General features: G+C 37.8%; 1 protein-coding gene across 1 annotated transcript; it reads right to left on the minus strand.

Moving 5' to 3' along the window:
* Positions 1–5,417: 5,417 nt before the first annotated feature.
* Positions 5,418–11,637, minus strand: LOC141588650 (uncharacterized). The gene is made up of 7 exons (XM_074410081.1): positions 11,524–11,637; positions 9,591–9,598; positions 9,295–9,414; positions 6,890–7,177; positions 6,428–6,768; positions 5,808–5,851; positions 5,418–5,711 (listed from the first exon to the last, which is right to left on the minus strand). The coding sequence occupies exons 1-7, from the start codon at positions 11,635–11,637 to the stop codon at positions 5,418–5,420; spliced, it is 1,209 nt and encodes a 402-aa protein (XP_074266182.1).
* Positions 11,638–22,251: the final 10,614 nt, after the last annotated feature.

Genomic DNA, 22,251 nt, shown 5'->3' on the forward strand with positions numbered 1-22,251 from the left:
CACAACCACACCGATAGACATCACAACATACACAATCCCATAAACACTGACTCAATATAACTTCCTTGACCACAAGACTTTCTTAGAACTGCTCTACCAGAACACGACGCAGCGTATTAGAAAGAGATCACCAATACCAACCTTATGGATATTATCCATACCATGACTCTTGAGGCCGGAACCTCATACCATCACTCACAGATATCATACATACCCATATAAGTATGACATATGAAGCGGAACACACATATAACGACTCGTAGCTATCACGCCACACCATTACTCGTGAGGCCAGAACCTCACACAAAGTTTTACACACCTCATGGACCCATAATCGAATATAACTAGTCAATCCTGATCACGTAAGTTACCACTTGACAATGAATATCTCTTATCCGGACTTAACTCAGGTGCCCTACATAACATATCTTCTCTTACACACAATTATCACCCCTCCGGCAAATGTAGCCATAACATCAGTACCCAACTTCCAGCGAACACCTCGTATATCCACATCTTATACTTCCTCACAACCAAACATACTAACCACTTCCACAAAATCAACCTCATTAGAACAACTAACTTCCCTAAAGTAACATCATCCTCAACCACTAGTGACAATACTATGACACCAACATCCTTCATGTGACTACTCTCTTACTATCACTTCTTAATATAACAATACGTTTCCTCCCTTTGGTTATCATCCCAAACAACGAACATCAAATATATCAACAAAAATCACCTCAACACTATTCCCAATTCTATCCTTTATCATATCGCTACCTAACTCTCCACCAAAATCTCAGATCTTGCAACACTCCACAAGCTTCTTATTCCTTTAATACCTCGAAACTCACGGCTAACACGTCGTCCTGCTCTCCTATATAACCATTAACTCACACCCTCTAGTGGGGATATCGTACATTTTATAATTTCCTACCTTCATGCTCCTTAACTCCGGTCAACGTTCTCTCAACTTACTTCCATCCTTATTTCCCCCTTTTTACTCATTAATACCAATTAATAATTCATCTCTTTTCTCTTTCTACCTAACTCTTTAGTAATTTGTTTATTTTCCATAGCTCCACAACTCTAATTCCATTAATTCATATCAATATCTTATCATTCTTCTTGTCATTTATCATCTCTCATCTTGCTTCACACTCACCCTTGTCACCATCAAGTCCATGCACTAACAGTTACTCTTCAATTAGTCGTATCTCCCTTTCGTATCTCTAGAAACCAAAATTCAGTTCATACCGTTTGTCCAAAGAATTACACACTAGGCTCACCCCTTGATATTCCAACTTCCCAAACTTAGCCACTATCTACAAATCCACATCGCGACATAACTTCCTTTAAGTTCACTATATACCTCTCTTTCCTATCTTCTTACAAAAACCTTCCATTACATATATCCTTAAGCAACTCTATCCTAGCTGTCTTCCTCCATAAGTCCTTACACATCCAAATATGCCACTATTCGTATCCCTTATCTCAATCTTTCATTCACATGCTTCTTTACACTTACATCCGCCTTGCCCATATACACTTACTTTTATACTACTCAACACACGACTATATCACTCATCATATCTCACAAAACATGCTCTTTACCTCGATTAGCTCATCATTCTTCCCTTTTCTTTTTCCACTATCCTTCACAACCACATTAACACATGTCTTCCTTACCCAACACATATCCCTCATAAGCCGTCATTCTCCATGTCATAACTTCCGGTAACTTACGTATCAAGACCGTCTCACATATAAAAGAATGCGTTAAGACTCAAAACATACATGTGTATATACCCTACGACTCAAAACAATGTAAAAACATAGCCACCGGCTCAAAACAAAAGTAAGAACCTAGCCACCGACTCAAAGTGGCCGCCCAATGAGGTACTCGGTCGAGTACATGACATACTAGGTCGAGTACAAGGTACTAGGTCGAGTAACTATATTACTCGGTCGAGTTTTCGACTCCAGAAGCAAACTCAATTGTCGCAGAAGGATTACTCGGTCGAGTATTGGGAATACTCGGCCGAGTAGACCTTACTCGGTCGAGTATGAGACTACTCGGCCGAGTTCACGACTCCAGACGCTAAACAGTATTATCACAGAGAGATTACTCGGCCGAATATGGAATACTCGGTCGAGTATAGAAGATACTCGGCCGAGTAGGGACTACTCGGTCGAGTATCGGCGCAGTTCTCAGCACCGTCCAGTTTTCGTAAAACAGTCATATCTCACTCGTTACTTGGTCATTTTGGGCGTGTGACCTATCGTTAGAATCGTAAGAAGACAAGCTATCACCTCAACTTGGAATCACAGAAATATCATTTCTAGAACTCGACTTATGACAGTTTTAATACAGCCCTTCAATAATCGGTCTTCATACAAATCAAATTTTCTAAACCAAAACGATTTGAACATGCATAAGGCAACAACAACAACAACAACTCAATACTTCATGAAACAAATACATAAGTGAACTCTTATCATATCCATATGAAAATTAAACACGACATTCATATATATATATGCATGACCTTAATCACATGATGCTACCAACAACCAAACATTAACATCATCATGTCATATGTACTTATACCACTACCATACTTCATGCTCAAGATTCTATCAAACAGGTAAAATGATCACATTCTTCATGCTCAAGATCCATCATATACGAATTCACAATTCACCTTTCATATATTACCATATTCCATCACCTCCACCATGTCATCCAACCACTTCACAAGGCTCAAGTTACAAGTATTATACACACATGAGTCAAACATACAAAAGTTTCCCCCCAGGTGACCGACTTGAGATTGTAAGGGCCTTAATACGACTTCGGGACGTCTCCCAAGTCTTTGCGGTAGCTCCAAACAACTCTCCCCGGGGTCATTTTATTTAGACTCCCTAAGTTCGTTGGGTTCATTTGTTTTAGGTGCCGGAATCGTCGACTCTGATACCACTTTGTAACACCCCCTCATACCAAGGTACCTTACCAAGGACTACCCTAGCATGAAAGGCTGTTACCATCTCGGTTTCCCGAGATTAGTATATCAAAGTTACAATTTCCAAACAACATTTATTAAAGTATAAAGAGTTGGCGAATACATTATCTCAAACCAACTCAAACTAAAAGTGTAAGATCTTCAATACAATTGAAATCATTGACGGCTAAACTCGTAACGGCGGAAACTAGACTCGAAGTGATGTCTCCCCATGTCTGTCCCATAACTAAACATCTGCATTACCTGTCATATCTGCTCACCATCCCCGAATGGATCACCGCAGCTTTTACAAAACAACAACACGGCGTCAGTTACCACATAATTCAAATAAGACAAACAAATAATGTAACCGGCTGATCATCCTCCATCACCGGTCTCCCGATTTCACACATTAACCGACTACACACCGAAGTGTGTAGCCCTGCCAGATTACCCATCGCAACAGGTAATCCTCGCCGCCAGTGGGTGACCGCAGCCCATCCCCACCTAGTCCAGCTCATCAACGAGCGACTAACAATCCCTGTCCCTTAATGTGCACATCCCCTCCCGTGACGGGTTCCACGGAGGGCGAACTAGGGTGTGAAGCCACTCCCGCAAGTGACTCCACCACAATCACACATACCACAGCATCACAGCTGTCACAACACCACTTCTGTCACAACACAACCACATCACCACCGTCACCACAACACCAACACTCCGATGATCAGCAGACAACAATCATACACAATACAACAAATATCTCAAATCAATTACACAAGAACTGAGTAGGGAAACCCTACCTTTTCGCAATCCGCTTACGCTGCAATCAACCATACAGATGCATAATAATTACCACATCGTCACCTACAACAACAATCATATAGTTCCAATCACTAACTGCAAAACCCCATTTCCCCCAATTCATGAATAAAGACAAACCCTATAATTAATCATCAACAACATAGGGATAAAGACTTACCGGCGAAAGAAACAAAGGATTGAATGCAAAAGCTACGATGATTACACACACAGTAGGAGATTTGGGGAGTGATTAGAATATCGTAAAAGTGATTAGGGTTGTGAAATGGCGTTTAGAAACTGTTTTAACAAATAAATAATCCCTAAACACTCCCGAACCAACCGTTGAATAATTACACGCCAGACCGGATACTCGGTCGAGTATAGAGTATACTCGGTCGAGTATCCTCTACTCGGTCGAGTATCCATCATACTCGGCCGAGTATTCCTCGGCAGAACCAAAACAGAAGACACATTTAGCACAACTCGGCCGAGTAGGCTCTACTCGGTCGAGTACTTAACTTATGAAAATCCGTAGTATTACAATGAACCTTGAACAAACTTGTCTATTGTTGTATAGATGTTTATTATTAAAGACGTTTGTGGGATATATGATCGATGTGGCATGTGACCAACGTCAAATGAGGTTCATCTATTGCTAGTGCCCTTAGATACAATTCAGACGATATCTACTCCATATATTACGAATTAAATTTTCAATCTAATTAAAATATTTTCAAACTGTTTATAACTTTTTTAAGTTCCTTATTATTATTTCAAGAATTTGGTCCATCTCTTGTTATACTTGTCCACGATTCTATATACAAATAAAGTAAGTATTAAAGACTATAAAATAATCTATTCCTATTTTAAAAAAACACACATAAACTTAAAACATACGGAGTAGAATTTAAAAACCATACTTTTTAATATTTACCTGAAGTTTCACTTTCGCTTTGTTTTTTTTTTTTTTTGAAGGGAAACTTTCGCTTTGTTTTAGTACATGCACTGATAAAAAAAAATTCATACAGTATAAAATGAAAAAGAAAAACATATGTTAGAGGTGATTATTCCCATGAATAAAAAAATACAAATTCAAATAGGTTGATCGGGAAATTATAATAGTAAAATTACACAACAATATACGTTTAATAACAAACTAAAATAAATATTATAAGATCTCTATTTTGAGATCAACAATCACCTGATAATGGTTAAGAAAACATCAACCACTTGAAAAAGTATAATAAATTTATAGAAAAAAAAGGCAAACGGTGGGAGTTGGAGAAAACTTAAAATGTAAGAGGAAATGACATAATTAAAATGATTAATTGTTGTCATGATAGTTCAAAAAGTAAATTGTGGAATTTTAAAGGTTTTTCATTTAATTATTTACATTTATTTTTTACCATTAATTATGAGAGTAAGTTTTATATATGTGGAATTGAGATTTTTTTTCATATATGTTATTGTGATAGTTTTTCATTCAATTATTTACACTTATTTTTTTACCATTAATTATGAGAGTAAGGTTTTTTTTGGTGGAATGTTAGTAATTTCATTAAGCACAAAACAAGCTATTACAAGCTATCACCATATTTTAAGTTACTACATCACAATCACCTCAATTACATCATATTGAAATAGAGTAATTGAGCTGATCCAATCTCTATCAGCAGCAGAAAAACTAACATTGGTACATTGCCTAAGTCTAGTCCTTAGAAGTTGGAAGAATTGCACAATCACACACTCAGGTCGATTGATCAATCCTTCCAATCTAGCTATATTCCTCTGTTGCCATACAAAATAGTAAACTGCCATGACAGTAAAAAAAGCAGACACAAGTTTTCCCTCTAGACCAGTGTCTCCTTCCAACCCAGATAATGGCATTACCTGTGGGAACTGGTATGTTCAGATTAGCAGAGAGTTTGTCCAGCAAAATTTTGACATAACAACACTGTTGAAAAAGATGCACTGTAGTTTTAGAGTGACTATTACAGATGCAACATCTGTCATATTGGGTAATCCCATGTCTGAACAGTCTATCATTAACATTCAGACCATTCTTGAAAATTAACCAGTTTAGAAAACCGTGTTTAGGTATACACCAAGAATTCCAAACCAATTTTGTCCATCTAATTTTCTGTTCTTTCCTCCTCGACCCTTCATATCATGAGGATACAGTATAACCGTTTACATTAGCAAGCCAGCTTGTTATAGCCATGAATGAGAATTTCTTTAGTTTTACAAATAACTTTCCAATTACCTCCCATGTGGGATTTAGGAGCATAAGAATCCCAAGATGAACCCTTTAAGTAAATTTGATTCACCTATTTAACACATAAACTATCTGACTTACTATATAATCACCAAATCAATTTTTTACAGTGGTCACATTCCAAGTCCGACTATATCTTATCCCAATACCTCCTTCAGTATTAGGACAACACACATGCTCCCAACCTACCATAAGAGATCTCATATACTGGCTGGTCTCATCCTACAAATAATTCCTACAAATACTTTCGATCTTTTGTAGTAAACTTTTAAGAATAAAAAAGATGTAGTCCAGTAGGTGTAAAGGGAGTTAAGGACAGACCTTATTAACATCAATCTACCAGCATAAGAAATTATCTTAACCCCAAAGCCTCTAATTCTTTTAACTATATTCTCAATGAGAACCTCACAATATTTGGTTTTCAGCTTCCCTGTAGTAATAAGGACACCTAAATACTTGAAAGATAAGTGCTCTTCATTACATCCAGAAGTAGCAATGATATAATCCATGTCAACTCTTGCTACCCCATTGAAGTATACAGTATATTTTTGCTTGTTCATTTGAAGTGCAAAGGCAACAGAAAAGGTGGAAAAGGATCTTAGAATCACTATAACATACTTCCTATCCCCTTTGCAGAATAAAAGGAGATCATCAGCAAACATAAGGTGGTTTAGCTTGAGCCTACCATAAAGTGAATGATATATGAACTCTATTATACTAGTAGTAAAGATCAAAATTCTAGACAGGTATTCCGTAGCTATGGTAAACAGAAGTGGGGATATAAGATCACCCTATCTTAAACCTTGTTGGCCTTGACAAAAACGAAAAAGGTTCCCTATTCAGCACCAAGGAATAAGATGCAGTGGAGACATATTCCATGATCAAATTAATAGTTTGTGGGGGAAAATTGAGTGCCCTCATCACCTGAGCAAGGAAACTCCAGTTAACTGAATCATAAGCTTTCTTTAGATCAACTTTAATTAAACATATGAGGGATACAGAAGCTCTTTTGTATAGTCTAATCACATCTTGGCAAACCAAAATGTTCTCAATAATATTCCTTCCTTGAATAAACCCACCTTGGCTGAGACTGATTATATCAGGTAAGATCTTAGCAAGTCAGGTGCAAATAATCTTGGAAATAGCCTTATACACAACATTAGAGCATGAGATAGGCCTAAACTGAGTAAGTTTTATGTATGTGTGATAAGTGCATAATTTGTATTGTTTTATCCCACTTATCACATTGTTTTGAGCTAATATTTGTTATTCTAGTTGCAATTGCTTGTTTCCACATATTTTGTAGGATACTTAAGCTTTTTGGAACAAAAATATTACAAGATGAGCTACTAAAATTATATGGCTAAGTAAGAGCACAAGATTGGACTAGCATGGAGTATTTGAATGGGTTTTGCATGGAGAAATTGATGGATTAATGTGTATAATGCAAATGTTGTCAACAATAAAAGTCAAGCCCAAATTCAAGTCCAAGTCAAATGTGGAAAGTATAAGATTCCAACATACATAGGATGCTAAGAATTAAGATCTTAACCGGGTGATTAATCGCTCAATTAATCACCAACATAGAATTCTCTAAGCAATTAAGTGAGCAATTAAGAAAATTAATCCAGATAACCACGCCCCCGATCTGGGCTGGCAACCCTGATCGAGGTTGGCTATTTGTAGGTTGTTTAGGTTTCATAAAGGGGAGGCACTTCATAGCTTAAGGGCATCTTAATCTTACGTCTTTCATACTTTACAATAGCCTTAAGCATAATTTCTCTCATTAGTTTTCATATTTGTTTTCAATATTATTAAGCTTTTAGTTATCAAACATTTGGTTCTTTATATATTCAAGAATTTGGTTCTACTTTGTTTCTTCCACACAAGTTCATTTCCATTACGGTATTTCTATTTTTAGTTTACGATTTTACATTTCTATTTAGTTTACGCAAAAGTTTATCGTTAGTACTTTATTTATATCACACTAGTATCATTCTTATTTCATGTTATATCATTTAGTTTATATAATTTCTACAATCATGTTTAGCATTTCCTACAACATAGTTTATAGATTACACTTTAATATGAGTAGCTAAATACCTTAGTCTAGGAGCTAGGGAAGCCATGCAAAATCAAATATAAAATGGTAAATTAGGTTGATATAATATTGTTTAATTGTTTTTATCACATGTTTGCACCTTAATGTTTAATCTTTGTTTAAGGCCTTATTCATTGATTAAGTTTGTTCATTCGTTCTAAAGTCGAGAGGCATGGAATTGAATTAGACTAAGCATGTGTAGTAGGACGACCTAGTCATGGACGAGAGTTTCTATAGGACCCGGTTTATGGTTGACACTAATGCCGTAAGGTGGGTGTCTCTAAGCCTAAACAATTGACAATGTTATTATTACCGAGTTTATCATAATCGTATATTTACCTTTGCATGTGTGACCCGACTCCCTTAGACTCCCTTTTATTATATAGTTTACATCATAATTTTTGTTAGTCATTAAACCAAACAAACAAACAAACCCAAAACAAAATCGATCTTGATAGAAATCTTCCCATAGCATTTCACAATGCAATTCCCGTCTCCTTATGTTCGACCCCTATTACTACATTAATTTGTGTCTAGGGTAATTATATTTGCATAGGTACACGATAAGCCTATCAATGTGGAATTGAAATTCTTTTCATATATGCTACTATGATAGTAATGCCAGATTGTAACACCCACATTTATTTAAGAGCCTTTACTAAGTATTCCTAGAGAAATGGAAGTGTTACCATCTCAGTTGTCTGAGGTAGTGATTACAAAGGTAAACGAAACCACAATACATTAATTAAATATAACGTTAAATGGCCTTATTACATTGCACCAAAATAAATAACTGTAATTAATTGAAATACAACTGCAGCGGAAATTAAATAAAACGAATATTAAATAATGAATGTCCATTCTAGGTGATATAGACTCCTAAGTAATTGCCAATTCCTCACGCCCTTCTGCTCCTTTCTAAGCAAGCTCTATTACTTAAAAACGATCTGCTCCCAAATAATTGGTTCATCACAGGTGTTTAACGAATACACGGTCAACCAAACAGTTGAGTAGGAATATCTAGACGACAGAAATAAATACAAGAATAACACTATCAAATATGAAAATGCTAAAACCCGTTCACAACTCCGAACACCCATACATACTCTAAACATCCATATATACTCCGAACACCCATAAATGCTCGAACACCCATATACACCCGGACACCCATATAAACCCGAACATCCATATATACTCCGAAAACCCATATATCCCGCCAATCCCTGGATCAGATTTCATACAACAACAATACAAAAGTATGCAACATGGATAATAATTAATCAACGAATTAACAATAACAATTCTTGTCAATAATCATCCAACAAACAATATTCAATTCCAATCGTCATCCAAATATTAAATATCACAAAATCACATTCAAGTTAAGTAGATAACCTACCTTAGCAACTATAATCCAATAACGCAATCCAAAGGATAATAATCAAAAGTACTCCACTTCAAATCCGTCACCTAAATACAATATTATAATTTAATTACTAATTATTCGATTTACTTAAATAATTCAACCAAGTATAATTTAATTACATTAATTATATTTTCGTATCATTCATAATTCAAAAACCCGTTTTAATAAACAAACCCAATCACCCATTAAAAACTCGTGTTAACTCGCTAATAACAAAAACCCATTAAACCCACACAAAACACGGCTTGAAACCGTGTCCACCATCCACCCTTAACCCGCCAATGTCGACACCACCAAGCCACCACTCAACCCAGCCACCGCAAGCCCACAACCGATGCACCCAAACAACCCTTCACCACCAGCCAAACCACCTCCAACAACTCGCCCTAACCCTCTCTCTTAACCGACATCAACAACAACACCACCCTCTCTCACAACCCTTAAACCACTACCACAAACAACTAGTGGCCACCACTGTGGTCTCCCTTGACCTACGGTGGTTCCACCAGTCGTCACCAAACCCCAATATCCGGATATTTTGGGACCCGTAAAGGAACCTTGGGATGCGTAATAAGATATTGTGCTAGACAAGAGACCACTCGGGAGTGAATTATGACTATAAAGGGGACTGAATATAACCTATACTAGACTTAGTGGAGTTGTTATAATGTCGGCCTATAGAAGAGTCATCTTAAAACTGTCCTAAATTGAGATATAAATATGATATTGATGTTATTTCAATTGGAGGTGATATCTTGTTCTCTTAAGATTCCAACGGTAGGTCACACGCCCAAAATGACCAAGAAACGAGTGAGATATGACTGTTTTACGAAAATTGGTCATTGCTGAGAAATGCGTCACACTCGACCGAGTGGACTTGGCACTTGATCGAGTGAGTGACACTCGACCGAGTGAGTGACACTCGACCGAGTGGACTCGCCACTCGACCGAGTGGCACAGAATCAGAACACGGGATAAGGAAATCATATTCATCATCCTTTTCACCTTGTAAGTCAAGATCTAACCTTTCTTATCATATAGTAAACCCTAACTTTGGGGGGTTTTAATTTGGGTAATGTGACACCCCCATACTCCAAGTGCCTTTCCAGGACCACTCAGGTATAAGAACATCACCATCTCGGTTACCCGAGGCAATGAATATCATAAGACAATAAAGAAACGTACTTTAAAAGTAAATATAATTTAAATGTTTACATGTTCAACGCCAAACTGATAAATTAAATACAAGTTCCAAAACCAAATGTCTACTAGTCAAAACTGAATACTAAGGACATCGTCTGACACAGCGGAAGACTCTTCTAATTCCAAGTGATAACTCATCCCATCTAGCCCAAAAGCGTCATATCAAACTTGCTCAACAACTGCTCACCATCCCCGAATGGATCACCACAGTTTTACAAAACAAATAACGGGTCAGTACTAATTACACAATACAACGACAATAAGACAAATGCCAAACAGCTCAACGTCACATCAAACTCCAACTCCATAATCAATCTCCTCATAACTGACTACACACTAAAGTGTGTAGTCCTGCTAGAGTAACCATCGCAACAGATACTCCACACCGCCAGTGGGGGACCGCAGCCATTCCCACCTAAGCCCCACTCATCTCCATCGAGCGATAAACCCATGTTCATTAATGTGCACATCCCTTCTGTGGCGAGTTCTACAGAAGGCGAATCAAGGGCGTGAAACCACTCCCGCAAGCGACTCCACTCAGCCAAGGACGCACCCCGAAGATCAAAGACAGATACAACAAAAACAACAACAATCAACGATAATAAACAACAACCGTCGCAATCACCAACAATATACTTTAACAACAATCACAACGAAACCACCAATCACATCATGTAATTAATACCGAGTAGGGAAACCCTACCTGAAATTCAGCTTGTTCCACTTTTAACTCACCTGCTGCTTCCCTCAAGTAGAATGCAGCTTGTTCCACTTTTAACTCATCCGAGCAGTGCACCAACTCCAGGATATTCTCCATCTCCCTATGCCAATTATCCATAAGAATTGGCTCCCCAGTTTCCTTATACTCTTTCGGGTTGAACCTCGTTATATGGATGCTGATCTTGGAGTGATCAACCTCCTTATCCTTTCCCACTCTCTTTAACGCTTCCGTAAGAACATCTTGGTGCTCCAACATCTTTACTATATCATCAATGTTCATGCTCTCAGCTCTAGCATAGAAGGCGGTTTTCTTTGGCGGCATCTTGTAACTATATAAGAAAAGGTAGACATAAACACGCATACTATAACCCAAAACACGCATACTACCTATATAGAACGCACTCGATCGAGTACCAAAACCCACTCGATCGAGTTGAAGCCACTCGATCGAGTGCCCAACCTACTCGATCGAGTGCCTCGACTCCAGAACCTGATCAGGCCTCTACTTAGAAACATACTCGACCGAGCTGACAAGCCACTCGATCGAGCGGACCCTACTCGATCGAGTGCCCCTACGTACTCGATCGAGTACCCCAAAACACGTTTCTGCCCAGAAAAACACTAAACTCCCTACTCGATTGAGTCAGACCCGCTCGATCGAGCACCTCAGCTACTCGATCGAGTGCCCCCCACTCGATCGAGTCATGCAGACTCGTATAACTACCTGCATGCTCATTTTACTTTTCCAACATTATATACAACTTCTATACTTTCAGCATAATAACAACAACTATGCATGCATATATACGCAACTCTTTATATACTCAACAAAACATTTTACTTCATATCACTAATATGCCACATTATAAACAAACAACATGCTTTTCACCCAATTCAACATATAAATCGAATATCTTTCAACCATTATTCCATACCTCCAATCCTCCACATTCAACATCCATCAATTCACAAGACATGCTACTATATACATACACAAACCAGAAGACAACACATACGATCCCGACACGTACCCAATGTGACCGGTTCAAAATTGCAGGGCGAGTCCGCGACTTTAGGACGTCTCCCAAGCTTTTGCATTAGCTCCTACAACTTCTACCCCAGGTTCACTTTAATTTGACTCCCTATCTTCATTAGATTCATTGGTTACAGGTTTCATGATCCTTGCTATGATACACTTTGTGACACCCCCATACTCCAAGTGCCTTACCAGGACCACTCAGGTATAGGAACATCACCATCTCGGTTACCCGAGGCAATGAATATCATAAGACAATAAAGAAACGTACTTTAAAAGTAAATATAATTTAAATGTTTACATGTTCAACGCCAAACTGATAAATCAAATACAAGTTCCAAAACCAAATGTCTACTAGCCAAAACTGAATACTAAGGACATCGTCTGACACAGCAGAAGACTCTTCTAATTCCAAGTGATAACTCATCCCATCTAGCCCAAAAGCGTCATATCAAACCTGCTTAACAACTGCTCACCATCCCCGAATGGATCACCACAGTTTTACAAAACAAACAACGGGTCAGTAATAATTACACAATACAATGACAATAAGACAAATGCCAAACAGCTCAACGTCACATCAAACTCCAACTCCATAATCAATCTCCTCATAACTGACTACACACTAAAGTGTGTAGTCCTGCTAGAGTACCCATCGTAACAGATACTCCACACCGCCAGTGGGGGACCGCAGCCGTTCCCACCTAAGCCTCGCTCATCTCCATCGAGTGATAAACCCATGTTCATTAATGTGCACATCCCTTCTGTGGCGGGTTCCACAGAAGGCGAATCAAGGGCGTGAAGTCACTCCCACAAGCAACTCCACTCAGTCAGGGACGCACCCCGAAGATCACAGACAGATACAACAACAACAACAACAACAACAACAACAACAACAACAACAACAACAACAACAACAACAACAACAACAACAACAACAACAACAACAACAACAACAACAACAACAACAACAACAACAACAACAACAACAACAACAACAACAACAACAACAACAACAACAACAACAACAACAACAACAACAACAACAACAACAACAACAACAACAACAACAACAACAACAACAACAACAACAACAACAACAACAACAACAACAACAACAACAACAACAACAACAACAACAACAACAACAACAACAACAACAACAATCAACGATAATAAACAACAACCGTCACAACCACCAACAATATACTTTAACAACAATCACAACGAAACCGCCAATCACATCATGTAATTAATACTGAGTAGGGAAACCCTACCTGGAATTCAATCACAAATCAGACGATCTAGCAGCTGTCTCAAAATCTCTCCTCTACGAATCCTCCTCCTATACATATATTCATACAATTACTACCTTAACCATATAAAACATAAAAACCCCAAATCCCCAAATTAGGGTTTAACCAACATCGACCAAATGCTATAAAAACGGTACGTAGAACTTACCCTTGACGCAAGGATCACAATGATATCAAGAACAAATGAAACCGACTCCTCTAGCTCTGGGATTTGTCAATAAAGCGGAAGAACAAAGCAACGTAATATGAAATCTCTCTTAATCAGTGAATTAGGTTTGTAAAAGTGTTTAAGGAAGATGACGAAAAGTATTATATATTAATCCGCCTTATTAACAAAACCCGTCAAATAACACCCGACAACCGACTTACTCGATCGAGTAAGTCTCTTACTCGATCGAGTGCCAAGGCTATTGGATCGAGTACCCTACAGGCAGACTACTATTTCGTATACCAAACATACTTACTCGACAGTGTAAGTCCCACTCTATAGAGTACCCAGAGACTCATAAAACTGTAGTATTACAGTCTTCCCTCCTTAAAAAGAACTTCGTCCCCTTTGTTCAAACCACAACAAAACAAAAACACGCTAACACTCTCCTGACCCAACAACAAAAACAAATCTCAACATAAAAACTCCAACACATACTTACCAACCAAACTCAACCCAACTCAAACAACTACTAACTATATCAAAATCAACATAAAAATATGTAAAAACTCTTCGCGACCATCTCCTACCCCCCTAAAATAAACAAGGTTACGTCCCTGTAACCATACATACCTGATCAAAAAGATACGGGCACCGCTCCCTCATGGCCTCTTCCGCCTCCCATGTAGCCTTCTCAACCTCATGATTACACCAAAGAACCTTAAGAAACACTGTCTCACCATGTCTAGTTTTCCTAACCTTTCGATCAAGAATCTGTTTAGGCACCTCAAGATAAGACAAGGACTCATCTAGCTCTGTGTTCTCTACCTCTAACACATGTGACGGATCACTAGCATACTTCCGCAGCTGAGACACATTATGCACCCTATCCAAAGCAGACGGTAAAGCCAACCGATAAGCAACCTCTCCAACACAGTCTAAGATCTCATATGGTCCTATGAACTTTTGACTCAACTTCCCTTTATTACCAAATCTCATGACCCCACGCATAGGAGACACTTTCGTAAGAACCTTGTCCCCAACCTGAAACTCTATATCCCGACGATGTAGATCTGCATAACTCTTTTGTCGGTACTGGGCCGCTCCCATCCTCTCTCTGATCAGCTTAATCTGCTCTACCATCTCATGTACCATCTCTGGTCCTAGAACCACTGCCTCGGCACTGTCGTCCCAAAAAAATCAGACTCCTACATCTCCTCCCATATAAAGCCTCAAATGGCGCTATGCCAATACTGGTGTGATAACTGTTGTTGTAGGAAAACTCAATCACATCCAACCTCTGCTCCCAGCTACCACCAAAATCCATAACACAAGTTCGTAGCATATCCTCTAGAGTCTTGATTGTCCTCTCCGTCTGACCATCTGTCGGAGGATGAAATGTTGTACTCATCTTCAATGTAGTTCCCAAAGACTCCTGCAATTCTTTCCAAAACCATGAGATAAATCTCGAATCTCTGTCAGACACTATATCTTTAGGCACTCCATGCAATCTCAGCACATTCTTCCGATAGGCCATAGCTAACTGTGCCTTAGTCCATGTATCTTTCATTGGCACAAAATGAGCTGACTTGATCAGACGATCCACTATAACCCATATCATGTTGTTACCCTATTGACTCTTCGGTAAACCCACAATAAAATCCATATAAATGGACTCCCACTTCCACTCAGGTACCTCAAGAGACTGAATCTTACCTTGTGGTCGTTGCTGCTCCCCTTTTACTCTCTGACATGTCAAACAACAGGCCACAAACTCAGCTGTTTCTTTCTTCATCCTAGGCCAGCAGAAAGTCTTCTTCAAATCCTTGTATAACTTGTCACCACCTGGATGTACCGAGTATGGTGTGCAATGAGCCTCTGTCATGATCATCTTTTTCTGCTCCTCATCATTAGGGACACACCACCTCCCATTAAACCTCAGACTACCATCTGTATGAATAGAGAATCTAGACATTGTCCCTCTCTCTACTCCAGCTCTCCACTCCACAATCTTGGGATCCAACATCTGTTTACCGCGAATATCATCATAAAGATCAGGCTGCACTGTCAAATCTCCCGTGGCATCCCCTTTCTGGATTATATGTATCCCGAACTCCCCAACCTCATCTCTCAATCTCATCAAAGATATAGCTGTGCACAAAGAATACACACTCTTCCTACTCAAAGAATATGCAACCACATTGGCTTTCCCTTCATGGTAGATAATATCCATTTCATAATCGCCAATCAACTCCATTCACCTCCTCTGTCTCATGATCAACTCCTTTTAGTCAAGATGTACTTGAGACTCTTATGATCTGAAAATACCTTAAAGGTCGCCCCTGTGACACCCTTAAATCTAGCCTTAATTATAAACGTAAATTCTACAGAAAAACTGGTAGGATATGTTTGTAAATGGTTCAACTAGTCCAAAAACCTGCAATTTCAAAAAAATTTCTAACTAAACCATTCACAACCAATTCCAACTCAAGAAGAGTGTCAAAAACCCTGCAACAACTGATAAACTAATTTACATACATAACTTAAGACGCGGAAATATAGTGATACAAACCCAAAATAGAAAAAGGGAGACATATGTCCCTTCAAATTATATACAAACCAAAGGATAAAAGGGTTACTAATAGAATAGCCAAAACTAGGTCCAAGGTTCCTTGCTCACAAGCCCGTCTGTGACCCCAACTAAGCATCCACAACCTGTCAATCGCATTTTATACAAACACGAAAGCCACAATTCAGTGGGGAGTAACTTCGAGTCCTCCCAGCCACGAATCGTCAAAATTAATGTAACATGTAATGTAACATGTAAACAATTTGATAAACCATTTACTTATCATGTATTCTAATAAATGACCCCTAAACTGACCAAACTAAACTATCATGTGAATCAGATAACAAATAGTAATCCAAACTTTATCAACTGTAACCGGCTTACATCTCACCTATTACAGTTCATAAAATCACCATACAAGAAAGGGCAATATATCAAAGACAGGCATAAGTTCTTAGTACGGTCAATAGTCACTTTGTAACTCAAGTCTATACCACGAGGTAGGGAAGGTAATCGAACCGGTATCTTGGCTCAGCGGTTACTATTAAGAAAACATGGCCAAGAGACAACACAACCCTAGCCTAAAATCTGCGCAGACCTAGACATGCGGATACACACCACCGCACCCAAGACCCACAACGTTTTTTAAAACAAAGTGAAGTGAGTACCCTAAGGACACCACCGAAGGGTTGGCTAGTACTTAAGCTGACCCCATACTATCAAAATTAGTACCTGAGGTCATGCCCCAACTTGGATAAACATCCACTAGTCAGGAACACAAAGGCTATCAAGCAGTGAACATATACTCGTCAGAGACTATAAAGACCTATCTATGATGAAGGCCGAAATACTCACCTAGGACCTAGTCCCGCCTAGTCCCAACTTGAATACTTTAGCCCACACCACACAAGACTCACCACACAAGTCAAGTAAGACACCCACTTAACCTTAAGAGGGCAAAAAGTCCTACTTACCAACATAAATTCTAATATTCTATCATGTGAAAGGCTATATAAATGTCTATTTACAGCATACAATCCAACAGTTCCTCAATAAGAATTCAATACTAACTTCCAATTCTAGCAATTTTAACAATATTAAAGGCTTTAGGGAAATCTAGGGCCATTACTACAAAATAAGAAGCTATTTAATTTCAACTAACTAAATAAGAAGCTATTTAAATTCAACTAATTACACATGTGAAATAGAGATATAATAAATGGCCTAAAACAAGAAAAAGGCCGATTATCTAAATCATTCAACCGAATTTTTACCCGCAACCCCAGCTGCGGCAGTGCGGGTCAAATTGCGGCCGACCAATCACTCAATTAATCGACATCGCATCGGTCAAAGGGACTAAGGCTCGGTTTGAAGACAAACAACAAAACATTACAATTATCGCTATAAAATTCATTTTGTAAACTATCCTAACATGTGATAACTATCAATATAACATAATTTTTCTACCATTAACCTAACTTTTAGTTACTAGCATGCTTCAATTCAAATTACTACCCTTTTGTTATTTATTCTATTCTAATATTAATTAACCCGAAAAGACCAAGATTGTACGAAAACCCGCGAAACAAGCACGGACCAACCCGGGCCAATCCCAAGACCGTCCGGGGCTGCCGTGGGCCTGCCGGCTGCTGCCGGGCCCGCTGCCGCACCATTTCTCCTCTTTTTTTTTCATTTTTATACATTATAAGACCGTCTGAACATTAATTAATCGTTCCCAATTCAACTTTGTTAATTTAAACTAACAAAAGGCATAATTTAAGCTAACAATTGACATGCATGCAACCATTTTAAACATGTGAAAATTTCTACATAAACAAAAAATCATAAAACATACAAAAACAACACACATGTGACGATCTTTCGTCGAGTAACTCGAAATATGTTACCTTAAGCTAGAAAAAGAGCAATTAACACCTTGAAAACCCAAACCCTAACGACACTAGCCGCTATCCTCTACAATATACGAGTCCCCGAACTCGTCTTCCAATCCTTCACCTAAATAAACAATTAAAACACAATAATAAGCATATAATACCGAATTTCCGAAAATTGGTCTTAAAATAACTTAATGAAAATTGAAATTAGAACATACTAAGTTGTAGATCGTGGCGAGGGGATTCCGGAAAGGTAAATTATGCGAAAAACGGACTAGTAACGAAGAAATTACGTCGATTTTGAGCTTGAAATTATGTTAATGGTGTTTTGGTGTTTTGATGTTGATGATGATGATGCTAAGAACAAAATCAGAAAAAAAAAGAGTAAAGGGGAAGGCTGGTGCGCGTGAAAGGAGAAAGGAAAGGAGAAAAGGAAAGTGCGGGATTTTCAGTCGGGATTTTTACGAGTCGGTTTTTACTCGTTTCAATAATAATTAAATCCGTAAGTCAAACGCAAATTCCGTCAAGACCAAAGTTCTTAAACACGAGATTACAATAAACTTGAGTATTCATACGACCCATTTCCAATTTCGTTTACCCAACGTTCAAACGAATTGTCATTTTCCCCCCGATACGCCCTTATTTCGAAATAAAAGATTTTACACGGTTTAAACTATTTTTAAACATTTCAAAACTATCAAAATAAATACTTTTCTTCAAAATATAACAAAATTATATTTCTTTGAATTATTTTTACTTTGAATACATTATTGTCAAATTTTACTTGATTAATTAATTATTTCCGAAATATATATTAACGGTCCGAAATTTACGGGGCGTTACAATCACCCCTCCTTTTAAAAAGTTTCGCCCTCGAAACTTAGAAGAAATTATAGTTATAATAAAATATAGGTATCTTTTCAATGAAACGGTGATACTCTTGTTGATCAGACAAGAACATCCATATTCATATCAAGATATAAAAATATTTCTACACCAATAAATGAGAAAATCCATTATTGGGGACGTCACCAACAACGAGATTTAACATTCACTAATGTTAAAACCATTGCAAATCATAAAAGCATTTTCAAACTTTTAGTTTAAAGTTCTATAATAAGAATACTATCTTTACTAATTATGATTTAAACACGGCTTAGTAACTCGGAACAAAAGTAAGAAAAAGGAATACCTTGCGGAAATAAATCCAAATTTCATTTTCAAATCCTTAAAAATAGGTTAGGTTTGCAGAAGTGACATAAACTTTCAAGAATGAATCGAAACTGGTAGCTTGAAATATTTAGAAATTCCCCGAAGTGAAAAGTAACTTAGACATCATAGGAGCAGGTATGCTAAAAGGATTCAAGCTTAACTGATCAAAAGAGCTATGAGGAATTTTCTGGGGTAAGAATTGAAGTCATAATTACAAGGATGTCAAAGATAGAGTTTCATAGGTTACCAACATCAAACTTACGAGAGGAGTATGATGATGTAAGAAAGAGAGATATGAGCGGTAACGCTCATGATCAAGGAAGAAGGGAGATTAGACACCAAGGAAACGCCAGACACTCATATCTCCAATAACAACATCACTCCCAAGAGTCTCCTCAATCGCTTATGTTACTTCTTCCTAACATATTCCCTGGAACAAGATATTTCACTATAAGTGTGATCTCAACGCTCCAAATTCTCAAACATCCCGAAACGACTTTCACAAGCCTAAGGTCAAGACTTCCAACAAAGCTGTATTTGTATCACGCTAGTGTCAACTATGGGTTCCTCAAAAAAAATAAATCTTCAATCAAGAGTCCCAATACCAAGCTCTAAACTCCAAGAGAAGGTTCCTCAAATATTCCACAAAGTTCTCATTTCAAAACAAGGTAGTAACATACCAACCTCAAATTATGAAAAATCAATAGGATCTCAAGTTTCTCTATCCTTTTACTTATTAAGGATTCTCAAAAGCAGAACTACACCCAGCTCCAACATTGTCTCATCATCTCAAGCACTCAATGTGACCTCAAGGTCTATAAAACTATAGGATTAACAAATTCTTCTCAACACTAAGTCTCTCTAAACTCAAGAACTCTCAAGAGTCAACTAGAATGCCAAATCACAACACCAAACCATTCTGGTCATCAACATCCCCAAGGAGTATTCTTTCAAATTTGATATCCTAAACTTACTTACCATCAAATTCTCAAGGTACAAGGTCATAATTGTAACAACACTTTATCACCTCAGAGTTTCTAAAACCATAAATTGAAATTAGGTTCCTTAGCCTAACAATTGGTTTCATCCATACCATTACCCTTTCTAGTTACCAAAACAAGTGTTAAGACTTCCCAACAATGTAGCTTACTCTCACTCTCATAACATACTTCAAGTAGTAATCAATATCACCCTCTAAAACCAACAAATAATCCCACATTTAACATTTCCCACATGATAACATATACACTATCAAACCCTCATATCCAAAATGATTATGGAAGCCCAACCCAAACTCGGCTACTTAGTCAAACCTATATCCTCAAATCACATCTTACAAACTCTGTAAACATGGTCAACAGGGTACCAACTATACTAAGGAGGTAAGGAGTGATAACGGAATAGAGAAACAGTAAAACATTTATGAAGGGTGCATGCATCTGACAAGTTAGGAAACTAAGGAGTCAGACCGTAAAGATAACGGTTGACAAAAATAAGAGGTATTCGAGTTAAGAAGATATCTCGGGAAAGAAGAAGATACGTAAAATTTAGCATAAAGACAAGGTTCAACGATCGTTAAAGAGAAGGAAAGGAGAATAGAAGCGGCACAATGAAAGGGTTACCGCTTACTAAACACTCATCAAAGCTTATGATCGATATGATAAGGTTACTTCACTAAGGTGCTCAACAAAGCCCTAAATGTCTACTACATCGTAGGACTAACAAGGATTCCACAATGGTAAGTATTCCTCAACTCAATTGATTCTAAGAGCAAAAATCAATTCACCACACAAATTCATTTGTTACCATCCATGTCCCAAAGTATCTCCTTTACAATTCTCGTCATTGAACTTCACTTACTATGTCATCTCCAAGTACCCTGGCTTGTTTACTCCATCATCTCACCACTTAATACTTCTAGTTTCCGATACCATAAATTGGAATCACATCCTTGAACTCACGAACTATATCGAACAACATTCCACCAAAATTCCCAAATTGGATATGTTTCATAAGGTCAACAAGGGCTACCCTATACTAGATTTGGTCAACTTAAAAGGTTTAACAAACTAACTAATTCCAAAGTACAATACCAATCCATTAATCAACATCAATGTCCTATTGTATTCCTTTCAAGGCCCACAAGGATTAGGGCTAACTATCATACCTTTAATTCTCCACAAGAAATATCGAGACTCTCAAATGAAGTAGCTTAGGTTCATTCCATCCTATGTGCTAAGGTAGTACCCATGCTTAATCATCTATAACAAACAAGCTCTCTATAGACATAAATCCCAAGGTATTTCTCAATTCACTAAATTCTCATATCAAGCACAACTAACAAGACTAACCAAAGGATCCCAAATTATATTCTCCTATACAACTCAAACCTTAAACAATCAATTTCTCCACTCGTTCACGCCCTCCAATGATACATTCTCTCAAAACTGGGTTCTCTTGAACAAGGGAACTATCCTGCGGTATAAAAGAAAGGTGTCCACATGGACTTTATTATAAGAAGAAAACGAACCTAAG

This window comes from Silene latifolia, chromosome 6 (assembly GCF_048544455.1).
Source record: "Silene latifolia isolate original U9 population chromosome 6, ASM4854445v1, whole genome shotgun sequence".
Classification (NCBI taxonomy): domain Eukaryota; kingdom Viridiplantae; phylum Streptophyta; class Magnoliopsida; order Caryophyllales; family Caryophyllaceae; genus Silene; species Silene latifolia.

Coding starts and splice junctions, on each gene's coding strand:
- LOC141588650 (XM_074410081.1), bottom strand. CDS start 11,637: ATGGAGAATATCCTGGAGTTGGTGCACTGCTCGGATGAGTTAAAAGTG. Junction 6,769..6,889: donor TTTTTGTCAAGGCCAACAAG/GTTTAAGATAGG, acceptor ACTTTATGGTAG/GCTCAAGCTAAACCACCTTA. Junction 5,852..6,427: donor TAAGATAATTTCTTATGCTG/GTAGATTGATGT, acceptor TGTTAATGATAG/ACTGTTCAGACATGGGATTA.